Source organism: Diadema antillarum, unplaced genomic scaffold (genome assembly GCF_040938485.1).
Source record: "Diadema antillarum isolate AM-2024a unplaced genomic scaffold, OU_Dant_1.0 scf00000085, whole genome shotgun sequence".
In the NCBI taxonomy this organism is placed as follows: Eukaryota; Metazoa; Echinodermata; class Echinoidea; order Diadematoida; family Diadematidae; genus Diadema; species Diadema antillarum.
The window spans coordinates 961017-986317 of NW_027270974.1; the positions used below are offsets into that span (position 1 = coordinate 961017).

The following is a 25301-nucleotide window of genomic DNA, read 5'->3' on the forward strand; positions in this document are numbered from 1 at the left end:
TTACTTGGATACACCCACAAATACCTTCTAAACCAAGATTCTGTTAGTGACATTATCTGTCAATCATATGTATAGTATTAATATGAAAAGACATTGGAAAGCACCTTCCCTTAGACTAAGCGTGATTTGCATGTTCTTTCCCTCCCCTCCCCCCCCCCCCCAAGCAAGGTCCTTTGTTAATCAGATTAGCAACATGGAGACATGAAAGTCATTTAGATGTTTATTTGGCCACATATGTGATGATCAGGGCAATATGACTCAACACAAGTCAACATGCATTTGCATTACACAGTTCCTTTAAACATTGTATCCAACACAAGGGAGAAAAAAATCCAATCTGTGGAATGTATTGATCTATTACAGGTGGATGGGCTTTCATGAAATGATACTCAGGCAATGGTAAAAAAGTTTATCAGGTATTGAAAGGAATACTTAAAAAAACAATAGAGGGAAATTCACACAAGTGAGGGAAAGAAACACTCGGAATCAGTCACAGCGGACGGGTGCAATTAACTCACTGTTTTCATTTTGACCTGACCTCGCTTTCCTCTTGAATGAACACGTTTCGCGCGAAAACCGCTAGGAAAGTGTCGCAGCAAAACTGCCATAACTTTACTATTTATTCATATTTTTTGATAATTCAAACGGTTATGAAAAGTAAAAACCTCATCTTAACCTACCATTATGTTAAATTTTTTAAATAACGACGAGAAAATAATCCAAAATGGGGCATAACTTCACTTTCAAAACGGAAAATAATTGTCAGAAATCGTTGCTAAAATTTCACATTTTGACTTCGTGAACAACAAAAAACTTTCAAGTATGTTACTAAGTATGTATTTCTTTCCGGAATTCTAAAATATCACATTCGAGAAGTCATGCGTCCGGATATGTCTGGAAATAATCGAAAGTGGTGCACTTTCTACCTTCGTTCCGAGCACGAAATTTCATAGTCATTCGCATACGGGAAGACAGGGTACAGTCCCACGTACCCACATCTTTGTCGCTCTAACGTCACCTGTACTTCAGTGCCGTACGGCACTGCTGTACTCTGATCGTAACTCGTACCGGGAATTCGTAGTTGTAATGTTACTTACTATAGTGCAGTAAAATCTGCGTTAAGTCCGAATAATCCAATGTCAAGAATTTGCAACTGCATAAATGGTATCATAGCCGAATATATATTCAAATTTTTGCTATATTCTTTTTAATAGGACAGTTCTGATAACGTAAGTGCTTGTCTTTGAGGTATAGCGAGGTCCCGAGCACACTGCTGTACATTGTACTTATCGACACACCGCGTTCCACTCTCATAGCATGCATGTGCAGTTTACTAGGCATCCGCAGCAGCCACCTCGCATCGCACAGTAACAGTACGCTGCAATGCATCGACCAATCAGCTCGCTGGATCGAAGCAGCATGGGAAAGTTCATTCATTGCGCAAGCGCAAATCAGTTTTTCTTAGAATATGACGTCATTATTCTGGTTTGCTGCTCCAAGATTTCTGACAAGATACCTCATTTATTTTCACTTGTAACTTCAAAAATAGGTCTTCGGCAAAGCCAACAGGGCTACATTTACGTCCGCACATGTCTTATGAATATGTATGTTAAGTTTCATGAATATTAAGTGGTGCGTCCAGATGTGTCTGGAAATAATCGGACGGTAGTTTTCCGAGACAGAGAAACATGAAATATTGAATAACTTTAAAAATCCTTGATCGTTTCTCGTGATTTTTCGTATGTAGATAGAAATCATAATTTTGCATTGATACTGAAAGTTTGAGCGATTTTGGTCAATGTATAGCGGAGATATGAGAAGGTGAAATTTTGGTGAAAATGAGAATGCCCGATTCGCACTGCCTCGGTGACGGTTGAAAATTCAAAACGTTTCTTGGGTTTCGGGGGAGTTAATTATAGTCGTCCGCTGCGACTGGAATGCCAATGAACAACAGCTGACAGTGAATTTGGTATGCTATTCTAACCACAGTCAATTTTGTTGGATAAACTGTATATGAATACATATGCGTGTGTACATATGAAGAGCTTTATTGCAAAACTGGTTATGCCTCATTAAAGAGATTTAGATAGAGCAAATTAAAATGCTTCCAATAATACCTCACCTGTTGCATAACTAAGAATATGCTTGAACTTATGATTAAGATATCACACATTTTCTTTTGTATTCCCCTGTTTTTTTTTTAGCATTTTTAATCATACACATCTCAAGTCAATGAGAACAGAGTTAAATCATTTTGCAATGAAACTCTTCATATTCATAGAAATATATTCATACATTCCTACATGTGCATTTACACTCTCGTTATACGCCATACTCACCGAGATGCCTTCAAAATTGGAAGAATTGAGAGCCATGTATATTTCATTTGCGATTTCCTTGTTTGCGTACGTATAATTCTCCAGACGTAAGCTGCTGTTTGCCAGTCTTGTCTGAGTCCTGCAGTCAAAAAGAAAGTATATAACAAATGTGCTTGATTACATAATTCAAAGAAACATATTAGAAAAATATATAAATAGATATAGATTATAGGTCAAAAAGAAATGCATGATGGCAACATTCAACAAATTTCTCATCATCTCTATAATAACAAAGTCATTAAGCCGTTGAGGAGGAACTGATTTTGCTACAGCAAGCATTTCCCATAGACACCTGCCCGAGTATACTTGGGACTCATCCTCAACGGGTTAATGAAATTCAAAGATGACTTGACCCATTGAAGACAAATCCTGAGAATACTCAAGTAGGTGTCTATGGGAAATGCTTGTTATAGCAAGATCCTAAACGGGTTTAAAGTGTATTTTCCTGAGGTTTATTGCTTTGATGTTTTGATAAGTAACAGTTTTTATTTCAATTGCATAAAGTCACACAAGATTCTGAATGAAACATTTCATAGAATTGGTGTGTGTTATGGTTAATCCAAACTCCTTGTTCAGGGTTGTGATCCTGCATGCTGCTGTCCAAAACATATGTGACCCGCTACAACAAAAGGATCCTAAAGTTGCTGACGGGCGAGCCAAGCATGGCCCAGAAAAATGCTATTTTCAGGCCTTTCCTTTGATCATTTAGCTTCGAAATTTCGGCAGATGATACAAGATACATTAGACTACAAAATTATGTAAAAACAGAAATCCGAACGTTTTGACAGATTTTGGTGATCTTACTTCAAACTCAATTTTCTCGGCTCACCCGTCAGCGACTTTAGGATCCTTTTGTTGTAGCGGGTCACATATAATCTGAATTCATGAATGCATATCAATTATTTTCAATCAAAGAAAGTGTCTCATTCAAACAGGGAAGCTGGTGCACTTTATTTTACAAACTTGACAAAATCATGAAAGATATTACTATTTTCCACATACAAGCAAGAGTTACACATTGATGGTTTCATTCTGCATCAAATAACACTTTCTGGAACAGTGTCCACAGAAGATGGAGGCAAGCCAATAGGCATCCCCTTACATTCTACCAAAGTGATGAGTTAATGTGTTATTGGCAGTAGAACAACTGATTCTATAAACATACTCATCTCTTTCTAATACACACCTGAAACAACTCTCATTTATGGCGTAAGATATACTCTACCAAAATACTCTTCTAATACCCTCCTGATCTGAACTTCTCTGCCTTTTCTATCACATTAGAACTAAACGAATGTTTATAGCAGAGTAATTCAGACACTTCTGTTTATGGCAGATAAAGGAGTTATACAAACCTGTCAGAACCACATGGTAATTGATGCAGGAATTCTAATCTATCTAAATTGCACCAGATCATTTCTATCCAACTAAAAAGCTCTTAAAGCTTTCAATGTAATCCAAAAGATCATAGAATCTCCTCCACCCTTGCAATTTTTCTCAGCTTGAAATGAGTGAGGTAAAAGTTCCTTTGCTTTAGCACCCCCCCCTCTCAAAATGGCCAAAAATACCAGCAGCTAAGCATTACATAATTACTCCTCCTACCTTCACCCATCTCCCCCTCCCCCCCCCCCAAAAAAAAGACAAAAACAAAAAACAAAAAACCAAGACACAACAAAATAAAAGCACAGCATAATGTGATTGGAACTGAATTGATTAATTTGAGCAAGGTGACACAATAAGTCAATGTCTCCATTTCCCCTCTTCCTACCCCTACCCCCATCCCCAACCCAAACAAATCTAGAACAACCACAAATATAACATTGATGCCTGTCTTGCTTAGATGTGTTAAGAGGATCAATTACAAGAGTCGGCTAAACTTGATCAGAGTTTGGACAAGAGGTACTACTTACTGTGATATGTAACTGAGCAAAAGTGTAGGAGTAATCTCTCGAGCACTTGTTGTGATCAATAAAATGATAGCACATACCCAACAGAATGAATTTAGATGCATGGATTTGGAAGATTGTATGGTCCTTACAATTGGGACACTCAAAGTACAGCCAAGCTTGGCAGAGGGGTGAGATAGGGAATATTACATATGACCTTTTTTCTACTATTTTTCATTCTTCTTCAAGCAGCACATATGAAACATAATTCCTGCAATGCATGCCTTTTTACCTAACAATTATATTTGGTCATATATATATATATTTTTTGCCTCTTTATGTCTTCTCATCTCTGTGGAAACCCTATCACATGACTTAACATCAGATGATGAACAACTTACATACAAGTCTATAACACACAGCTGCCTTGCCTTTGGGTTTGATGTGGTTAATGTTCAGAACTTTTGCAGCTTTTCAAGTGTGTCTGTGTGTGTACCTGTGGGCATGTGTGCATATGTGTGTGTGTGTGTGTGTGTGTGTGTGTGTGTGTGTGCGTACGCTCACTAGTATGTGAGTGGTTGCTTTGCCTTTGTTTCAGGGATGATGGGAAAAAAGCATATTATTGCTGTACTTCTCCTCAACTGCAATGTGATCCAATCTCAGGCAGTGTTTTTCAAACACTCCCCTTGGGGCCACATGACGACTAATGTGGGGGAAACATAAAGAACATTTACCTGAGAGATTTGAAATGATATCGTGGGACTTGTGACCTCCCTGAAATAGCATCTTAAACCCTCCGGCTAAAACGTATTGCATGATCCTTAGAACAAAAGTCATCATTTGTAACAATATCTTGGTGAGTCAAACGATTCTGAATAAAACATACCTTTAACATTTTTGTTTCTCTTTGAAACCCCCCCCCCCCAATAACCAACAAATCATGCTGGGCCTAAAATAGAGAATATCCTTAGGCGGTCTAAAGATTCATAAGATCATAATATGGCTTTCTTAAATCATCTTTTCCTAATGCGTCACAAATCACGGGGAATACTGTTTTTTTTTTAAAGCAGTGCTTATTAGTCCCCCCCACTGCAACCAATTTCTGTACACTGATGAAAAATGAGAACAAAAGAGTGGATGAATGTTATTGCCCACAGCTATTCATATCCCACAGCCTTAACATATATCTAGGGCTCAGTGTTTACCAGTGAGGTGTGTGCACACACCATTAAAGAACTGAATCTCCACAGAAACCGGAACCAACATTGCAAAAACTGCATCTGCACACACGTCGGTTGGTCCGGGGGCAATTTTGGGAGCTGCCAACTGGTATCTACCATGGCGACCTGAATCCCCTGCTGAGTCCAGTGAGGTGGGCGTGATATTAACGGTGACTGAAATAGTTCAATCAGCTTAAGTGTGGGTAAATAGCAACTGAGATACATGGCAGGCATTCGGCACATCATTTGGTATCTGCCTCATGTCATCCAGGCAAGAATTAGAGAGAAAAGAAAAGCAAAACTTTGACATTGCTCCCGCACCGTGAAAAAGCCCTAGATATCATGCTGACAAGAAACCTAAATTGACCCAGTTTTGTCGATGTTAATTCCCCATTTCTGGGAATATCTCATTCGCATCAATGGGCCAGGCATACAAATGCTCAAACGAGTAAAAATGCAGTGGGTTAGGCAGAAAGAAAAAAGGTGAGAGTACATTTTCGGCAATCTTGAGTTGGATAAGGAGAAAAAAAAAAGTACTTGTGTACACAATTTCACTCTGTTTGAGTCCAAAGTTTCAGAAACATGATGATTGTTGGTGACATCGAGTGGTGAAAGAAGTCTTTGAATATTCTGATTTCGTGTTTTTCTTTACCTAAAAGTGGTTTCTCACTTTTCACCTTCTGGCTGTTGAATCTGACCCTTGGGACAAGGTACTCATGGCACGTACCCTCTACACTGGTTTGTTTTGAAGACTGCCTCACTTTCTCACTTTGATGCCCAGAATTCATCAGTTTTGTCAATTCCTTTTACCATCAAGCTGGCACAGAGTTATGTGCACTATCTCCCATATGGAAATCCACCTGCCCGTCTTGTGCTGGTATCTAATCTAATCTTTGCCTTTTTCAACTGTTGAAGATGATTCATGAGAATACTCGGGCAGGTGTCTATGGGAAACAGGGCTGGCGGAATGTTTTCAAAAGTGTGGGGGCCAACTTCTGGGTTTCATGAGCTAACAAGCAAAAAAAAAAAAAAAAAAAAAGGTCCTCAGCTCATCTCTCCCCCTTCCATTTCCTGGTTTTTTCAGCTGACAAGCCCCCCCCCCCCCCCAAAAAAAAAGGTCTTCAGTGGAAAAACATAACATTACCGCGCTCACACTTCAAGATCTCTATCTATTTCTATTTAGTGCCACTTACGTACTTCTGGGTTAAAAAAAGTGTGGGGGCCCAAAGTAATGACACCTTATGTATTCCTTTGTATGGTGCACAAAAAGTGGGGGGGGGGGGCCGAGCCCCCACGGCCCCCACGGTTCAGCCGGCCATGGGAAATGTGTGTTACAGCAAAGTCAGTCCATCCTCAACGAGTTAACAAAACCAAAGAATTGCCAAGATGTAGTTCTTGCAGTTTTGGAAGAAGACTGAAGACACTACATTTATCATTGCCAGGCTGTTCATCTCTGAAGATCCAGTCATGTTTAAAGCAAAATATTAAAAAGTGGAAAGATTGTACATACTTAGCATACTCAATCAAACTTTAGAAAACAACAATACAGCTTGCATTAAAAAAAAATGGTTCTTAATCTTTATATCATACTTAAAACCGTAGAATTATACTAGCTGGCGTCTGCATGCATGACCGTGCATCATAAAACCCCTAAAAAGTCACACAGGCATGGATTCTTTTTAGTTAAGAGCAGATTCTAAAAGAGAAGACTTAAACTTTAAGATTATGTCAAACTCAATACAATGAACTTTCTTAACTCATCTATATCATGTAACTAGAGTATACCCCATGGGGGAAAGTGTTTACTGAGAAAAGAGGCTTTGATGTTCAGGGTCTAAAGTGCCTAATCCCACCCAGTGGTGCTCTGTGCAATAAATGGGACAAAGGACAGGATATGAAACTCCGTAGCAACCACAATGACAGGATTATCAGATTAAGCTTAAATTTTGCACACTCATTGAGTACAGTCTATTCATGATGAACACAAACTCTCAACACAGAAGCATCATCCTTCCAAATGGTTTTACAGTTGAATAAAAAGAGTGTGTATAGGATTATTTTAGAAATGAAAAGGGGCATCTGAGGCAAAAACTTATCACACTATTCTTTAAAAAAAAGCGTTCTAGAAAAACTGCAAAAAAAAAACAACACACACAATTCCCCTTCATTTTATGATCTAAAACTAATGGAAAATGTACAAGAAGAATAAATTGCTTTTCAGAAGAAAAAAAAAACCCTGAATATTTACTATGTTGACCCAGTTAACAAGTTTCCAATGCAAAATTGGATTATTAGACTTCTTGTCGGTTTTGTGATGCACAGTTGCATGTAGTCTGGACCAAACCACTTTGGAACCTTCTGAATCTACTGAAGATATGAAGATAGTCAATACCAACAGAGAGTAATTTTCATTGAAGTACACTGAACATCCTTTCTGATTTCAGGCATTTTCTGACTACATCAATCTCTGACTGGTGACTATTCTGGCAGAAATTATCCAAAACAAATCATATCACATTATTTTCAAATGTTAAACAGCACCATTCTAATGGCTACCACACACTTGGCGTAACTGCAGACCACTACAAAATCGTAACAATTGCAACTGTTTACACTTTCATTTGAAGTCTCTAAAGTTTGACTGGAACCACAATCGCTGCTCTAGTTTACTGGAATATTTCAGTCTGTCATAATAATATGTCTTTTTAGACATCCAGAAGAGACAGGTGGCTGACTATTTCTTTCTCTTGTGGTAACTAACATCCATTTCACTTACTTGTTTAGTGCCAGAGCAAGGGCCCAGACAGCATCATAGGCAAGAGGGGCTTCTGGGTAGCCAGAGGTTGAGGCCGGAGACTGCTCAATCTTCTTGTCCAGCCTGGCCAGGAATTCTTTGGAAGTCTGAATGAAGCAAGATAGAAGGGAAAACAGAGATAAAGAAATTTAAATGAAGAGAATATTGAATTTCTGAGTGAGGAAGGCAAGACTACTATAACTTTATGATAAGATTAAAAGAGGTACAGAAATAAAGAGTAGAAGAAAATAGTCAACTTTTCAGCATTTAGAGTGCAACATTACTGTAATCTCGGGATAATGGATGTAAGGGATAGAAGGGAAAGAACACTGGAATATTTAAAGAAGAGAATAATTGCCCTCACATTTTGAGGGTGAGCGCACTGTTTCTTCACACAGCTAGTGGATTTTGTACTCAATCTGGAAAACTCAATGCTTACACCATTTGTAATCACCACAAGATCTTAGGCTGCAGGCTCCCTTTGTCTACTGGTCTGAGATTGGGGCCAACATAAAATACACTCATGAATGCACTTTCAAAATGTTGTCTTCTTTGTTTGCATAAATTAATGCTTGCATAGTTTGCTTAAAAACAAACAAACAAACAAACAAACAAACAAACAAACAAACAAACAAACAAACAAACCCTCTAGTACTCAGTATTCAAAACTACACTTGAAAAAGGTCATCTGGACAAAACTGATGGAAATAGAGGCCAAACCAGCAAGTTGGCTGAATCATGGCTACTGAGGCAGCCAACAAATGACTGGAGATATTTAATGAAAAGACTGCCACGTTTAATTCCTACCTGAAGATTAATCCTTTACTCTAAAGTCTGTAACTAAAACACATGACAAAGTAATGACCAAATAAAGTTTAATGGTGGCTTGACTGATGTCCTTGGCAGCATGTTTCAAGAAGCCAGTTTGTATTCAAATTTATTTACCCTTTGTCTTAAGGATTCAGTTAAGAGCCATTAAATGCATCTCTTCCTGTCAAGTACATCTGTATTCCCTTCCTTGGAATATATTTAGCATAAACTAATCATTGATATGTCCTACAAGCCTAGGACAAGTCCTCTGTTTTGTGCCAGGAACAAGCTTAGCTATATATCATGGCATGCATAGCATTTGAGTACCTCGGGCATCCAATCTATTTGATCTTGAGGGAAGGGAACTACTGTAAGCTAATGGACTAATGAGAGTGTTCATCATCCAAATAACCAGTTTGCTGTAACTCCTGCCAAGACTAATGCAATGCCAGATAATCAAACTTGCATCAACTCGTTTCCCCACCGATATAATACGGTACAACATTTAATGAAATTTAAATTTGGTGAACACGTAAGCCCATAATAAAGACATTGCTAATAATAATCACATTAGATACCACAAACACAATGAAAACAAGAATCATCACATTAACAATAATTCATTCACCGCAACGAGCAGGGTGCCAACCCGGTGAAGTGGTCACCCTACCCACCCACACAAAAAAAAATGGGCGAATGATGCCAACCCCTCATGGTTCGCACCAGGTGACTAGCAATGGTCAGCAAACGGTATCAACCATTCACTTTATGCCATATGCTTGAATGAATAACATTAATGATATACCACAACTTATCATCATTTTAAGTACCACTACTGCCACTGTAATTGTTTTCAGATTATTTCTAGGATCACTAATCACAGCAGTGATAGCAGTAGATGTTTCTATATCCTGTCCTTTCACAACATTATCTGAAAAAATGACCTGAAAATCAGATCATTGTGAAAGAGGTGTGTGCATCCATCTTCATAACATACAAGAACCATAGAGAGACCATTCAACTTGGAACACAATATACCAACAAGATGCTCAATGCTCTCTTCATCATTGGAGTTAACCCATTGATGACTAATCTTGATTATACTCGAGCAGGTGTCCAAGGAAAATGTGTATATGGCAAAATCAACTTGTCCTCAACAGGTTAAGTACAGCTATGACACAAATGAAGGTTTATTTTGTAAGAACCACTTTCTGAATCACTGGATCACTCCTGTGATTAAATGAAGACTGAAGATAGAGAAGAAATAAATTGCTTTATTCTCATGGGGCTCATCAAGTCTCACAGTTTATCACCACCTTCAGGCCGGAAAGTTGGACATGTGGACAAGTTGATTATAGTCTGGTGGCCATTCGCTTCCAGCAATACGGAAATGACTGCTTGGGGGCTTGGCTAATAAGACTCGTGTCCTCGGGGCATTACTCATGCGACCTCTCACTCCAACAGCAGGCCTGGTCAGACGTGGTGTCCAGCCAGATGCAATCCAATCTTAAAGTGGACTGGGCTCTCATGCGGGGAAGCTTTATTCCTCATGAATAATTTCTTTAGTCACAGTTCCAATTTGTGCAGTGGTGAGTGAATCGGTTTCACGCAAACAGAACCCTTTATTATCACGTGATGAAAAGATGGAAGAGCACGTCATCTTAAAAAGACAAAGTTACGGATTGTCCGTTGAGCTGACTTTTATGGAGAATCATGCTGTCATTGGTCAGTCTGACATTTCCATGCATCGTGACAATTCCCGAGCCATGGATTTCAAATTTGGGTCAGCAGCTTTCGTTTCTGCAGAATCTGACCTTTCTCTGATACAGATGATGGTTCTAAGACATCAACTCCCTGGACAATTACACTAGACCCTTCCCCTGACCCTAATCCTAATCCCTATCCTGAATCTAATCTTGACCCTTACCCAAATTTCTAACCATATCACTAACCGGAATGGGGGGGGGGGGGTGGGGTGTTATTGTCCTGATATGATAGATGATTATCAAAACTCTAAATAGCATCTTGCAAAATAGAAATATCATGTCAATGGCAAACTTCTGAGAGAAATGGCAGTCAAAATTGCAATGAATTTCTCAAATTTTAGAATATGAATCTACAACTGAATTTCATATGCAAAATGCTTGGAATAACCTTGATAGTTACCAACTGCTATAAGATTGAGGGGTATGGTCCTTGGATGCAAACAGCTCTCTTCAGTATTGATTGCTCTGTACACCACAATCATTACAAAAGAATGATAATAATAATGATAACAATGATAATGATAATAATAATAATAACAACAACAGTAATAATAACAATAACAATAATAATAACAACAAAAACAACAACAATAATTTTAATAATAATAATGATAATAATAATAATAATAATAATAATAATAACTATAATAATAATAACAATTACAGTAGTAATGATAATAAAAATGATAATAATATTAATGATGTTACAAATCAAATAATTTTCTATATGCTTCATTTGACAGCCAAGCTATTCTTCCTTCTCTTTCTCTCTCTCTGTCTTTCTCTCTCTCTCACACACACACACACAAACGAACAAACAAACACACACATTAACACAGCAATGTTGTTTTTAACCTTTATTCTTCATCATGACCCTATTTTTCTACGCTTAGCAAACATTGTTTGTTAATGTGTAATGCCCAGTACAATACATACGACACCTCTGCATGGCATTTGGCCAGAGCAAAATTTTTTCTTCATGGTGTCACTGATATCATATCTAACTCATTTACTAGTCTCTTCCTCTATCTCTTTCTCTTTCTCTATCTTTATCTATCTCTTTCTCATCTCTTTCTCTCTTATCTCTATCTCTACTCTATCTCTTTCTCTTTTTCTATCTCTTTCTCTTTCTTATCTCTTTCTCTTTCTCTATCTTTATCTATCTCTTTCTCATCTCTTTCTCTCTTATCTCTATCTCTTTCTCTTCCTCTATTCTATCTCTTTCTCTTTTTCTCTTTCTAATCTCTTTCTCTATTTCTATATCACACTCCTGTCTATCCATTTCTTTCTTTTTTATACATCTCCTTATATACGTGTCTTCACCATCTACTTCATATCTCTTTCATATCCATATTTTGACTCCCCTTTCCCAACCCCCACCCTACCCCACCCCCTACCCCCCACTGCAGCTGAGCCTGCGTTTATTTGTTCATTTGCGAGTGTAATTTACCCAGCTCTGGCGATTAAACTCATCTGTGCGGAAAAGTCTCAGCGGAGGCAACCCGATCGCAGCCCATCCCGGGAGGCGGGGCCTAGTCTGCGACCTACTGACCATCGCGAGCTGCTCGCAAGCTGGTATGCAGGTCAAGCGGACCGAGTTTTAATAGAGCGTGGTATGACTCTTCGGGGTTTTTTTTCTGTCTTTCTCTTTTGACGGAGCCTGCGCAGCTACGTGGAACCTCAGCTACCCTCATCCTCTGCCTATCTCTACCTTGTTGTGCTTTCACAGGGGCAGAGTTTGGATATTTAGTGATGTAACTGATGTTTGATTTACCTTTCACAGTTGCCTTATCAGACAAAAGTTGCCTCCTAATGTGATATTAAAGAGTGATAACAAAAGATATCAGACCTGGCATTCCTGCAAAGGGCTGCTGGGATATCAAATCTGAATAGCTGATTAACCCTCTGGATGTGTCATGTGTAGAGTCTAACTAGAATCATTACTTTTTCAGAGATGACGGGTTAAAATGATGACACAGTCTTGAAGCATGACCTATGATCACTATCATTAAATCATCAATGCTGGCATCTCTGATAATGCTGGTTAAATCTGTGAACAAGTGTCACTAAGAGCTGCAGCATTGCATTGTAATATCAACTCATTGAGGATGGACTAATTTTGCTACAACACCTATTTCCCATAGACACTTGCCCGAGTATACTCGGACCTTGTCCTGAAAGGGTTAGTTGCTAGTAGCATGAACCCTGAAGCCATAGACATATTAATAGTGGTCCCTGCTCAAATGTGTGGAATACAATAGTGTGTTTTTTTCTCAAAGATTTGATCTCATGACTTGCTGATTTCTTGGAAAAGTCACGCTTTCTTTTAAACATTTGTGTTATTTTTCTTTCATTAACATGATAATTAGAACACAAAGTATGAAATCAGCAACTCTCAAAAATTTCCGATCAACTGTCACTCACAAAAACATAACCATACACAAAAATATCAGCATGAACAGTAGTGTCAACTTCGGATAAGTGGTTGGGATTTGCCAATGTAATTAGTTATTCAAAGTTACAGAAAATACAATATCTGCTCAATCTATCATCTGAGAAACACATGGAAATTAGACCCACTCAGATAAGGGGCAAGCAAGAACAAAATGATAGGAATATGACCTGATGCAATACTTGTAGAAGAGAAAGAAAGTGGGAAAAGGAGAGAGTAGCATCTCATCGTAGCCATAGCTACTCTTGATGTTCTGTGACTTTGTGCACGCGCCATCATCATCTTGTCTATTACGCAGAGCCACAGAATGTCTTGTTATCTTCACTACATGTAACCGGGAACTGAGAGTACTTCCTCCTCTCGACACCAAAGTGATCACATGACTTCACCTTACCAGCTCTGAAAAGGTTTGTAGGTATTACAACTCGTAAACATTCTTACAAGAGAACATCAGAGAGAGTAAAATGAGAGATAGAGAGAGATGAGGAGCAAGGAGAGGGAGGGATGTGGGGAGAGGGAAAAGAGAGGAAGAGGTAGGGAGAGCCTGATGAAGGGGATATGGTAGTATTTAGTCCTCTGAACCACAAATGTATGTCACGGCCATTCCGCTCCAGTTGAGCATTCAATCATATCACCACTGGAACGGAAGCAAAACGTGAAAGACTGACAGAGATGAGGAGACGACAACGGTATCGGATTGAGAGAGATGTGTTGCTATGGAGCCCGCATCATCACTTGTATATGAGCCTAAATCACTTCCTATATTAACACCAAGCACTTGCTGGTAGAGTACTTCTTCAATAGAGGCAAAAAAGAAAAACGAAACAACAGCAACTTACAGGTTTACAAATAAATGTATGCCAATCTAGACTGCGTGCTAAAAGCAGTAGCGTCCTTGAAGAACAGTCCCCCTTCGCACCTGCGAGGTAACAATACCAGGGATAGCGAAGATTGGATTGAGTCCGGAAAAATTTGATTAAGCCATCTGTTCTCGGGTCAATGAGAAATATTGCACATTCAAGGTGCCTCCATCGAATTGCGCAACCTCTCACAAGTAAGTGCAGAAAAAAAGTGTATTGTTGTCTTTATTGATTTCAGGGGGCCCACTTCTTGAATTGATGGCATGTTATTTTGCATTTTTTAAGAGATGTACAAAACCTACAGAGTTCCTATAGTTTTGAAATAATTCAGTGTTTTGATAATGACAGTGTTTATATTGATGAGATATCCTGTAGAAAGATTTAATACCATCAATGACTATCAAAGTAAATTCTTTTTGAAAAAAAAATAGTGGAACCAATTTGCATTATTCAGAATTAGCCCTAAACATTTCAACAATACCTTATGCAACTTCACATCAACTTTCAGATGGACAAAGCCCTGAATGCCGACACAGTATGTATTACAGCCAATTGCAACTCTGATGAGGAATGCAAAATGATGACGTCCAAGGTGTAGCTCAAACAGTGAAGAAAAATGATACTCAAGGCTGATAAAGCCATATCTTTAAATTTCAGAGAAGGAAGGTGTAATCTCATTTGTGTACTGGTAACTTTACCCTCAGCCTATTGTGACCTGCTGGTCTCTTAGGAAGTATGTGGTGATTTAATCATCTGATAGAGAGGCTCGATAGAATTCGGGTTTGTCATATCCCATTTCTCCACTTTCTAATCAATCCATTCTACACAGAAAGGAGGGCGCAAAAGTTTGTTCATGAAGTTTCAAACACTGGAATAAAATGCAAAGAAAAGCAAAACACAGGTTGGAGATTTATACTTCAAAATCTTTTCGACAGCAATCCTACTTCTGAAACTTTGTTCGGCAAACTTTTTTTTTCTTTCACTTTGTTGTTCCCAACCAGGAATGCATTGTAGTCGGAAACAAAATGAATGATGTGAAATAGGATGGTAAGAAAACCTGACAATTGAATACAATAGATGAGCACAGGCCAATAAATAGATAGAACATCCGACCGCAACTGCACCAAAACAGATATTTAAGAGGAAAACATCACCACTAGCAGATATCCAGTGACTCCCAGTAAATCCCATTGGTTATTGAGCTCTGTAAGCGACACTCCGTCAGATCTGCATCGAACATTCACTTACATTTCAATCAATGGAGTGTGTCTGCTGAGAGGGAAAATGAAGAAGAAGAAAAAAAAGTGGAGCGAGGTTGCATGTTTTGTGTGTCAGGTGGATTAAGGATGGGGTGTTGGGGAGTGGGCGTCGGCCACTGGTATACAGATATGATACTTCAAGCCTCCCATGTTGCTAGGGTATTGTCTCAGAGAAAAGTAGCACAATGGCCGAAGGTAAATGAATACAGAAAACAGAGAACAAAAACTAAATACGAGTTTTACAAAATTACCTGCCACCACACCAAAATGTATCTATGACATTGCAGAAAATCAATAGGGATTATAAAGCATTTCAGCTCAGATGATAATCAAGGAATGAATGGCACTCAAAAGAACATATTCTGTAACAACAACAGAATAACATTCATGGATTTTGAGTGTAGTACGCACTTTAAGCACTCTTTTTGCCCCATCTGATGGTAAAGTTTCATTAAGCTGAGGACTTGAAGCACAAAATTGTCACTGACTTGAAAATATTGAATATAGTGTAAATGTCACAGCACAAAAAAGTGTAACATATATTTCTGTTCATCTAATGATTGTACTATGAACAAAGAATCATAACTATAAAGATGGCTAAGATAGAGGTCTTACAATAGATCTATGTGATGAAATGAAAGAAAAATATGTCTAATTTTCTCCTTAATGCTTCAAAGAATTTACAAATGAGAAAGATGCCCTTCCACCTGAAGTCATAATGGTGTATAAATGTGGGTTTGTATGAGACTGTGTCTGTGCCAAAGTCTGTTTTGCCTACAATTTTTTTCCAAGGGCATGCATACATAGCAATCAGCCAAATAGGTGTGGCTGACCATCGCAATCTGGCATAACATCAAAACACTAGAATGCCAAGTGTAGCCTGTGTGTCATTATCTAGATGCTGGTATCTATTTCAGACAACCGCAGTGATTTCGTGACATTTCGAAGACAATGATGCATCAAAAGACATATTCACATAGAGTAAGAGTGATCAGGGGTTACAGTTAAGAGAAGAGATCGAGGGAAGATGATGAAAACAATGGACACAGAGTAAGAATGAAATGAAAAGGGGAAGAAAAGAGTTCACTCTTTATGTGCCACGTTTGCATGTTTTGCTCAAATGCACAAACTTGCAAAAAAACTGGTAGATCAAAAACCAAATACAACAGTACAATAACAGCTTCAGTTGTGATTTCATTCCTTACACATGAAGCTTGCATTGCTTAATGACTGAACAGCAGTGTTCTATCGGGGTCTTTCAAGTAAATTCAAATTTTCTGTCGCACTTGTGTCTACAAAAGTTACACCTCCTAGACCTGGACAATAACATAGCTGCTGGCCATTTGCAAGAAAAATAATCATAGCTTTGTCATAACATTTAAGTCACTGCAAAGATTGGAATTTTTCCCCTCCAATGTTGCTTGCATGTCAGGCATACAAGCTTGAAAAAAAAAATACTTGAGTTCGGAAAACAAAATGTTTTCGAAAAGCACTTGAGCATTGTGGTCTCAGAATAACATGGCGCACAAGGGGTTGGCACCGTGGTACACAGAGAGCTAGTTTAGGGGCTTCGAGGAATATACAGAAATTGTTCAAAGAGGGAAAAAGAAAAAGAGATGGAAAGAAGGAGAGATAGGAAGAGAATGAGAGAAAATCCTTGAAATATGACAGAAAAGAGACAGAGAAAAGAGAAGAAAGCATAAAAAGCATAATAGAGAAAATTAATGAAAACAAGAAGTAAAGAGAGAAAGTAACTCAAGAAAGAAAGAAAAAAAAAAGATTCGGTTGAAAAAAATGGAGAAAAACAAGTATGTGAGAAGCTACATATGATCTGTTATACCTTATCCATTTTCTTCTGCCTGACTGTATATAATTACACAAAGAGGAAAAAAAAAAAGGTATACAAACTTCATTAAAGTTACACAAAGATGAGAAGATGTAGCATGAATGCTAGAAATAACTCTCATTAATCTTTAGAAAAATCAGGAAAGAATAAAGGTATTTGCCTTGGGTTCTGACAAAACAAAGTAGACACTGATACATCTTAAAATATTTCAGCAAATATAGTCAAGGCTTTGTATTTTGTGTGAAACGGTGAAACATGTCTTGCAAAGACATTAAATCAGCAGACAGCACACAAATATATATATTCCTGAAAAGAGAGAAAAACACGGCATAACCCTCAAACATCATCAACATCATTAAAATCGTCCAGGTACATTACGTTTTGTTGCGCTTTAAGTCACCGAAAAAGCGGCATCCGTTTCCTTTCGGGCAATGATTGGGCGCAGTGATCATATGCCTAAAAGGCGGAACAATGAGGTGGACGGGAACCTATTACGCCTTGTCTCGACTGTTTTAACACCTGTTTTTCACATCCCTCGTCCTTGAGCAGACAAGAGTTCCCTGCCAGGATGTCTTCCAGAAAGGAACACACAACACCAAGAAAGAAGACGAAGAAGAAGAGGAAATAACCTACGCACGCAGACTTCTTGGCTTAAACGTTTGAGTTAACATCTACTCACACTACAGCCAGCAAGGTCAGCAGACATGGGTAATGATGATAACGCAGCTATCTTGTAAATGACACATAACTCTTGTATGAAAGATCAAAAGACTATTGTATGCACCCATTATATGAGTGCTCTGTTTGGATGACAAAGCAATTGCTTGGAGAGCTCCTTCACTCGCCTCTTTTGCAAAGCAACAGGGCAACAATCCCTGTAGGGTCTACTTATACATGGTATTATTCAAAAACCTCTCTTCCTCAGCTTTTCTGGCTTTTGTTTGTTTTTGTTTTGATTTTTCATCCTGCCTGGTGAGACAAAAATTTCTACAACATATGGAATGTTACATGCGACTTGTCTACCGGCTCACTTCATACACACCCCCACAAACACACAGACTGACACACCTCACACACACATCACTACCTGGGTGACCTGGCCTAAAGATCCAATTACATGGGACGGATCTTCGCGAGTTGATGGCATTAGGCCTCGTAAGCGGATTGACGAACTGGGATGCGGGGGATCGAAACTTGGAGTGTGAGCTCAAAAGCTGTCCCGAGCATTACCTTTTCCACAAATCATCCCCCCCCCCCCCTCCGAACATGGAAGTCTAGTGCTAAATCCAAAGGTCTCATGTGTGCAGATAAACAGATCTGTCAGTCCATGTTTCACCCCCAGACATTGATCCTCTTTCTTCTGATGTTCTGCCCCCACAATTAGGAAGCAAACACAGCAAAGCAATGCATCCATAAACGGTGCATACCTATGTTTGAAGCCATCATATGGTAATCTAATAAGTCACATAAACGTACATGTTCTCAACATCTCAGTTACTTAGAAAAAAAAATAAAGCCTGAAAAACAATTGTCTATGAAAAATTATTATTAAATGCCAAATGTAAGAATCAGTGGGTGACATGATTTATTGCATGTAAGCTTTTATGTAGACAGTAGATACCAAATAAATCATTTTAAAATGTTTTACTAGCGTGGCAATATATCTCAATATGGACAGAATGATTTGCAAGAACTATATCATGTTTGACAGTCTGTTTATCTATTTGTACATCAATATAATGGCTAAGTATATGAGGACCTACACATTTTTCTTTTTGCAAATATGAATGACATGTCAAAAGGTGTCATTCTTCCCTTCCAAGGTTTATTAAAAAAAAATTCCCTTTCTCTCCTTAGAAAAAAAATGAATAAAAAGGGTGTTCATATGAGCGTATCTAAATGTTACATTATCATTATTATGAGTGCTACTCAAGGAAAATACCAGTTTGTAGCTTCAAGATTTCCAGCTACAACCACCACAAGCTGAAACAAAAAAGAAAGAAAGTAAAAACCACTTGCAAGCTGTATATTTCTGCAAAATGCCATTACATTCAGGGAAACATAGTACGTAAACACATTTATGGTTAAAAACAAAGAACTTAATGAAGACATGACATTTAAATGCAGTCAACAGATGCATGCAAGCTGATGAAAGAAAGTGTGATGTCACACATGTCCTTCAGGAAATGAACAATTACCACGTGAGGCACATAAAAGCAGAAGGCGGAATATACAACTCAGCACTTAAGTGAGAATGTGAAAGTATCATTGAGCGGTGCGCTTATGTATGAGAGGTTAATCCATTGAGGTAACCTTTTGCCTGCCTCAAGAGAGATAAGAGTCCATTTTCTTTCTGACAAAGTCCGGAAAAAGGCACGAGTGTGCTTGACACGAGCAAGCCATTACTGGACCAACTTGAAGAAGGCTTGCTAAAAATGCTTGCCGCAAAGCTGACAAACATACTTTTGGGGGAAACTGTTCTGCTCGATGGGATTCCGCGGTTATTTATCTATCAACCTATCTGCAGAGAATTCAGGCTGAGAATGGGTGGGAAGTTTGCGGCTAGCACATGGAAACTTGATTCATCCCAAGTTCAATACCCAAGACCTATCACAGAGGAATAATGTTACAAAGTGAGTATGACTCAGGGAAGAGAGAAAAAAAAGGAAGAGAGAAAAAAGAGGGAAGAAAGACAGAGAGTGAGAGAGAGAGATATATATACTTCTCCTGCTTCAGAGAGGACACTGAACCTACGGTCTCTGATTGGTGTGGGACACTCATGACCAATTCTAAATCCAATCTCACCCATCTCCAGAGGCAGATTGAAAACCAAGGAGAGTGGTCAGTCAAAGGACCGCAATGAAGCAACACTGATAAGTCTGTTGGGACATTGACCTTCTCATTAGTTCCTCCTTAGCTACTGACCATCGGTCAGTTGATACTCAGCATGATCCACGCACCCCTCTATGAGGGAGAGGGACACTCAGCTACCTTCATCCACTCCGAAAATATCTAAACAGGGTGTCATGTCTATCTCTAATGCTTAGACACCTGTTTAGACACACATCATCTTCATCAATTGGGACACAGAGCACACTAACATGGTGAAGCTCTAGCTTGAAATGCTTGCAGCTTCCTGTACTTAATATTTTTGATTTAATTTGTTTTGTACTCATTATCCTATCATTAGCACATGGTCGATTTTCTAAGTTCTAACACTGATTTCTTTATGTATGAAAGTAGTATTGTTTTGTACTTCACTTGTTCAAGTAAGTTATTGTATTTAATTTTCCTATGGTTGCACAATGTATAGTTCATGTTGGTTTTGGACCAATATTATAAGCATCATTTTTGACAGACTTCAGCATTTTGTTAGAGGCCACTATTGTTATTATTATCATTACTTCAGTGAAACAAAGAAAACAACCATTGGGCATTATCAACTAATAACAAGGGTAACAACGTGAGATGAACAAACAAAAGAAAATAAAAACAAAGCAAGAGAGAGAGAGACAGTGAGAAAGAGAAAGAAGAGGAGGAGGAGAAGAAAAAAACCAAAAAAAAAGAGGAAAAGTAGAAGAAGAAGAAAAGAAGAAGGAGAAGAAGAAGAAGAAGAAGAAGAAGAAGAAGAAGAAGAAGAAGAAGAAGAAGAAGAAGAAGAAGAAGAAGGAGAAGTAGTCAAAGTTGTATGGTCATGACGATGATGATCTCACCATGCCAGAGATGGAAGGGGTGTCATCCGGTTTCAGCATCATCCCCTCGGTGGTGATATGGTACTGGAGAGCCTCTTTCAGCTGCTCCGCCGTGCAGTTAACGTGCTTGTCGTCCTCAAGGTCCTCGTACCAGTTGTCTGGGTACCAGCCAATCAGGAACCAGACGATCTTGTGGCCGTACAGCTTCTGCTTGTAGGCCTGGTGGTTTCAAAGACAAAAAACAAAACAAAACCAGAGAGTCACGCAAAATGGTAGAATTACATGCAGGGGATTTAATAATGATGTTGATGTCTGGGCTGGACACCTGTTACTTACGCAGATGCTGTCTAATTGCACGGAGATACTACCTCGGACTTCACTTAGAACAATACCTATAGCTGTGAATTATGTATCATGCAATGATTACAAAGAACACCTTTACAAATGGGTAAATACACATTGACCCTGGGGTGACAAGATCACAAATTTCCTCATACTATTTAAAACCTCCTGACTCAATTTTGAATATCCAAAGTACTGATTTGAGTTTTAAAAATGGTGCGATTGTTTGTTTAATCTAAAACGATACAAAACAAGGAATAGAACCAGCACTTGCTGTCGGGCAAAAGCTCGGTGATCTAGTGGAGATGACGCCTGTCCGGAGATCAGGAGGTTGCAGGTTTCGAATCCTGCTTGAGTACTTACACCTATGATTTCTTTTATCATGGCTACTACTGAAACACTGATCAATTCAGTGCTTATTTACATTGATACATGGGAAAATATTAATCAATCAATTGCAATACTTTTCCACATTATCTGACATCATCATTGATGCTTTTTGACAAAAGTGTGAAATTGTTGTTGCTCTCCTGAAAATTCATGATGTTGAGACAGGAAGTCTTCTTACGCATAGGATAAGGTCATTATTAACAAGTTTGCAAACTATGATAATGATGCAAACACTTCATTAGTTTTCTTCTTGAAGTGTAAAGGAAAACAACATGTTGTTGTTTTTGGAGGGATTTTCATACTCCTTTCCTCTATTTTCTTCCTATTCATATTCAAAGTAAAGATTCAAATTATTTCAAAACACTTTTCACTGTATCCTTGAATTCATATTGCCTGGGTTTTATTTTGCAGGACTAACTTTCAGAAATGTAGCAAGGTAGCAAAAGGCAAGGGCTCCTAGATAACTGTGGTAGAACTTTCCACTCACGTAGTTGCTCACAAGAGTAAAAATTCACAACATTCTGACATTCAAACAAACCCACGATATAGTTGGACAACAAAAAGTGCCTAGTGTGCTGTTGGTTTAAGCAGAAAGGCTGAAACAGAGATTATGCAAATTCCGAGAATCCCCTGAACTAAAATGTTTACAACTCCAGACTTATCAATACCATACTCCCACATGAACAAAGTTTTAAATTGGAAGTTAGTTTCTCATAAGCGACATTGAGTAGGACGTCTTTCAAGGCTTTGTTTTTTTCAGCGGAGCTGTTCACCTGCCATCACCTGTATCAGAATCCTTCAAAAAGTACATTGTACTACCCTCCAACCATTTTAATCCCTTCCCCCTGCCCTCTTACGAGAGATAAAACTCAGTCTCAAACTTTGTAGCAGCTGCCAGAATTTCCTCTTCCTTTCCTCTTCACCTCCATTCTCATTTTGTTTCATTTTTTTGTTATTGTCAGTGGAGATGAGGTTAAATGCTGGGGCATGTGGACACTTCACAAGGCAGACAGGAGCCAGAAAAAAAAAAGGTGCTACATGCTCCCTCCCCCTCCCCTTCCTCTTCCCTCCTAAAAAACAAACAAAAATACAAAGGGGAGAAAATCTGGGTCTTAATTAGAGCAGGGTAAATATGAAGAAAGCTGAGGATGATACTCATGTAGACATTGGTCATTTCACATTGCATAAAGCAGATAATGGCACCCACATGCATGTTTCCTCTTTTTGTTTTAACCTTTTAACCCATTGAGGACAGACTGAATTTGCTACAACACGCATTTCGCATAGACATTTGCCCGAGTATACTCGGGACTTGTCCTCAACGGGGTAAAAGAAGAATCCCAAGAATACTAGGGCAGGTGTCTATGGGAAATGCGTGTTATAGCAAAATCAGTCTGTCCTCAACTGGTTAAGAAAGAAGATGTGAAACAGTATTGACTTATAGTACCATGCTAACATCCCATTTTTCCCTTTCAAAATGGGGAAATGTTTGATGAACATCCGGCAAACTCACAGCAAACTGTCAGAAAATCACTGTATGGCCCTTGATGATGGCACATGGGAAGCCAATACAGAATGTACTTCAAACATGGCAATACTTTAAACATGATAAAACACTAAGGCAATTGGCAACAAAGAACTGACCTTATTTCATGTCCTACAAAGCATACAGGTGCAAACAAAGGAGTCATCTTTTTTCACTCTCACTTGATTGAAATCTGATGATGTTCATTTACTGTATTGCAGGCCTTCACATGACTTTGGTGAAAGTTGTACCTGACTCTGCATCTATTTTGTTTTTTATGTTGTTCCACAAGTTCTTCTACTGGTCCCAGAAGTGCTAATAAATTTCCCTATGGGACAGAATGAGTCTGGAAATCAATGTATGGGTGCATGATTCTGTATCACTTGCATGGTTGTCTGAATTTCTGGAACAACATTTTCCAAAAAAAAAGTATAAAGATCATGTCAGTGAAAGTTGGATTGCAATCTTTCAGATCATTTCTGTAACACTGTTTAACCCATTGAGGTCAAACTGATTTTGCCATAACATGCATTTTCTATAAACACCTTCCCGAGTATTTAACTCAAGACTTGTCTTCAACGGGTTAAATGTCCTATACCTGTGAACACTCAGGAGGGATAAATAAGACACATTTCTCCTACATTATAATGTCTCAATACCATGACAAACTTGAAGGATGTAAGGGTTCAATGCACTTGAGATTATCTACAAATTACATCACTGATTTGATATGATTTGATTTCATATGGTCTCTGTATCATCTTCAGAGATCAGAATACACAATCTCATTTGCACACAATATGTATGATGTGTGTTTGCAGAAATACAAAGGTGAGAAAAAGCCAGCGCTATATAAACTATGCTATAATGGAAGGTTTTCAATGGCTTTTTGTGTGTTTGGATCAGAAAAGTTTCATGGGGATTACCTAACAAAGCAATAAATTGTACTACATATTTGATTTCACTTTATTAAATTTATCCAGTAGGGCCAGAAGCTAAAAGCTCATCCTTTGTGCAAAATATGCATAAATATGAATAAATTAGTCAATCTACATAGTAGCTGTTGTTATCTGTAATGGGTGTTAGGGCAAATATATTGTGAACCTGCCTTCCAGATCTTTATGGCACATTATCTAATCTAAAATGTCAAAGACATTTCATTTTCTTGAGTCAATGAAAACTAAAGGAAATATGAAACAAAATAAGATTCTGGGCTTTCTCATTTTTCTGTTACTGTCGTAAAGGCTTTTCAACAAGGGTTATGTCATGGATTAAGTATGTGGGCTGGTATACTATAAATACATTCTGTCCTGTTCTGTCCTGCCATGTCTTTTCCTGTCCTACAATGTCCTGATCTGCATGTCACGTCATGTCACGTAGGTTGAGGGGATTTCAAAGTGGAATCAGATGTTGATACAGCCCTGCGACGAAGCTGAGGTAGGGCTCCATGTGGAGCTGGGTATTTGTGCTGGGCTCAGCTGCAAGCAAAGACACTTAAGTCCTTCTGCCCCTAGTGTTGAGCAAACACGAACAGTGGCATGAAGATGCCATGTTTGCCTTCACACCAGACTTCACACAGACTTTTTAGAGGAACATGATTACTACCAGCCCAATATCTGCACTGGCTGAAAACCTTCTTTACTATAGAGAATTATCAAACTGTTGTTCATCACAACTAACCTTATCTATTAGTTCTTGTAGCTACATGGGGTAGCTGCAAGGTTATGACTTCATAAAGAACTCAATCAGGCAATGCACCAAGATATACTACAGTGAATTGCCAGCAAAGAAAAATACACTTTGCAAAGGGATAGAAAGGATGCACAAGACATCGGCAGTAGATATGGATACACTGAGAACACAGAACAATAGCGTTAGTAATGCTCAAATTTAAAATGGGTAATTCTACCCCACAAAATAGCTTAATCTTTGACCCTGCATCACTATGTATTTTAAACCCTGCATCCCCAACCCTGCCTCATCTTTCTTGATATCCAGTATTCATGTCTACAAATGAAATCTTAAAGTTAAAGGACAGGATAATCTTAACTCTTTATGTGCAATGTTTGCAGGTCCGACTC

At 38.5% G+C, this 25301-nt stretch overlaps 1 protein-coding gene across 1 annotated transcript in view; it reads right to left on the reverse strand.

Moving 5' to 3' along the window:
- LOC139717918 (gamma-aminobutyric acid type B receptor subunit 1-like) overlaps positions 1–25301 on the reverse strand; it is a 307083-nt gene that overhangs the window by 43352 nt on the left and 238430 nt on the right. The window contains exons 5-7 of the mRNA XM_071629404.1: positions 20985–21182; positions 8261–8385; positions 2340–2457 (exon numbers count right to left, since the gene is read on the reverse strand). Coding sequence (XP_071485505.1) covers positions 2340–2457; positions 8261–8385; positions 20985–21182 — 441 coding nt within the window. The remainder of the gene's footprint in view (positions 1–2339; positions 2458–8260; positions 8386–20984; positions 21183–25301) is intronic.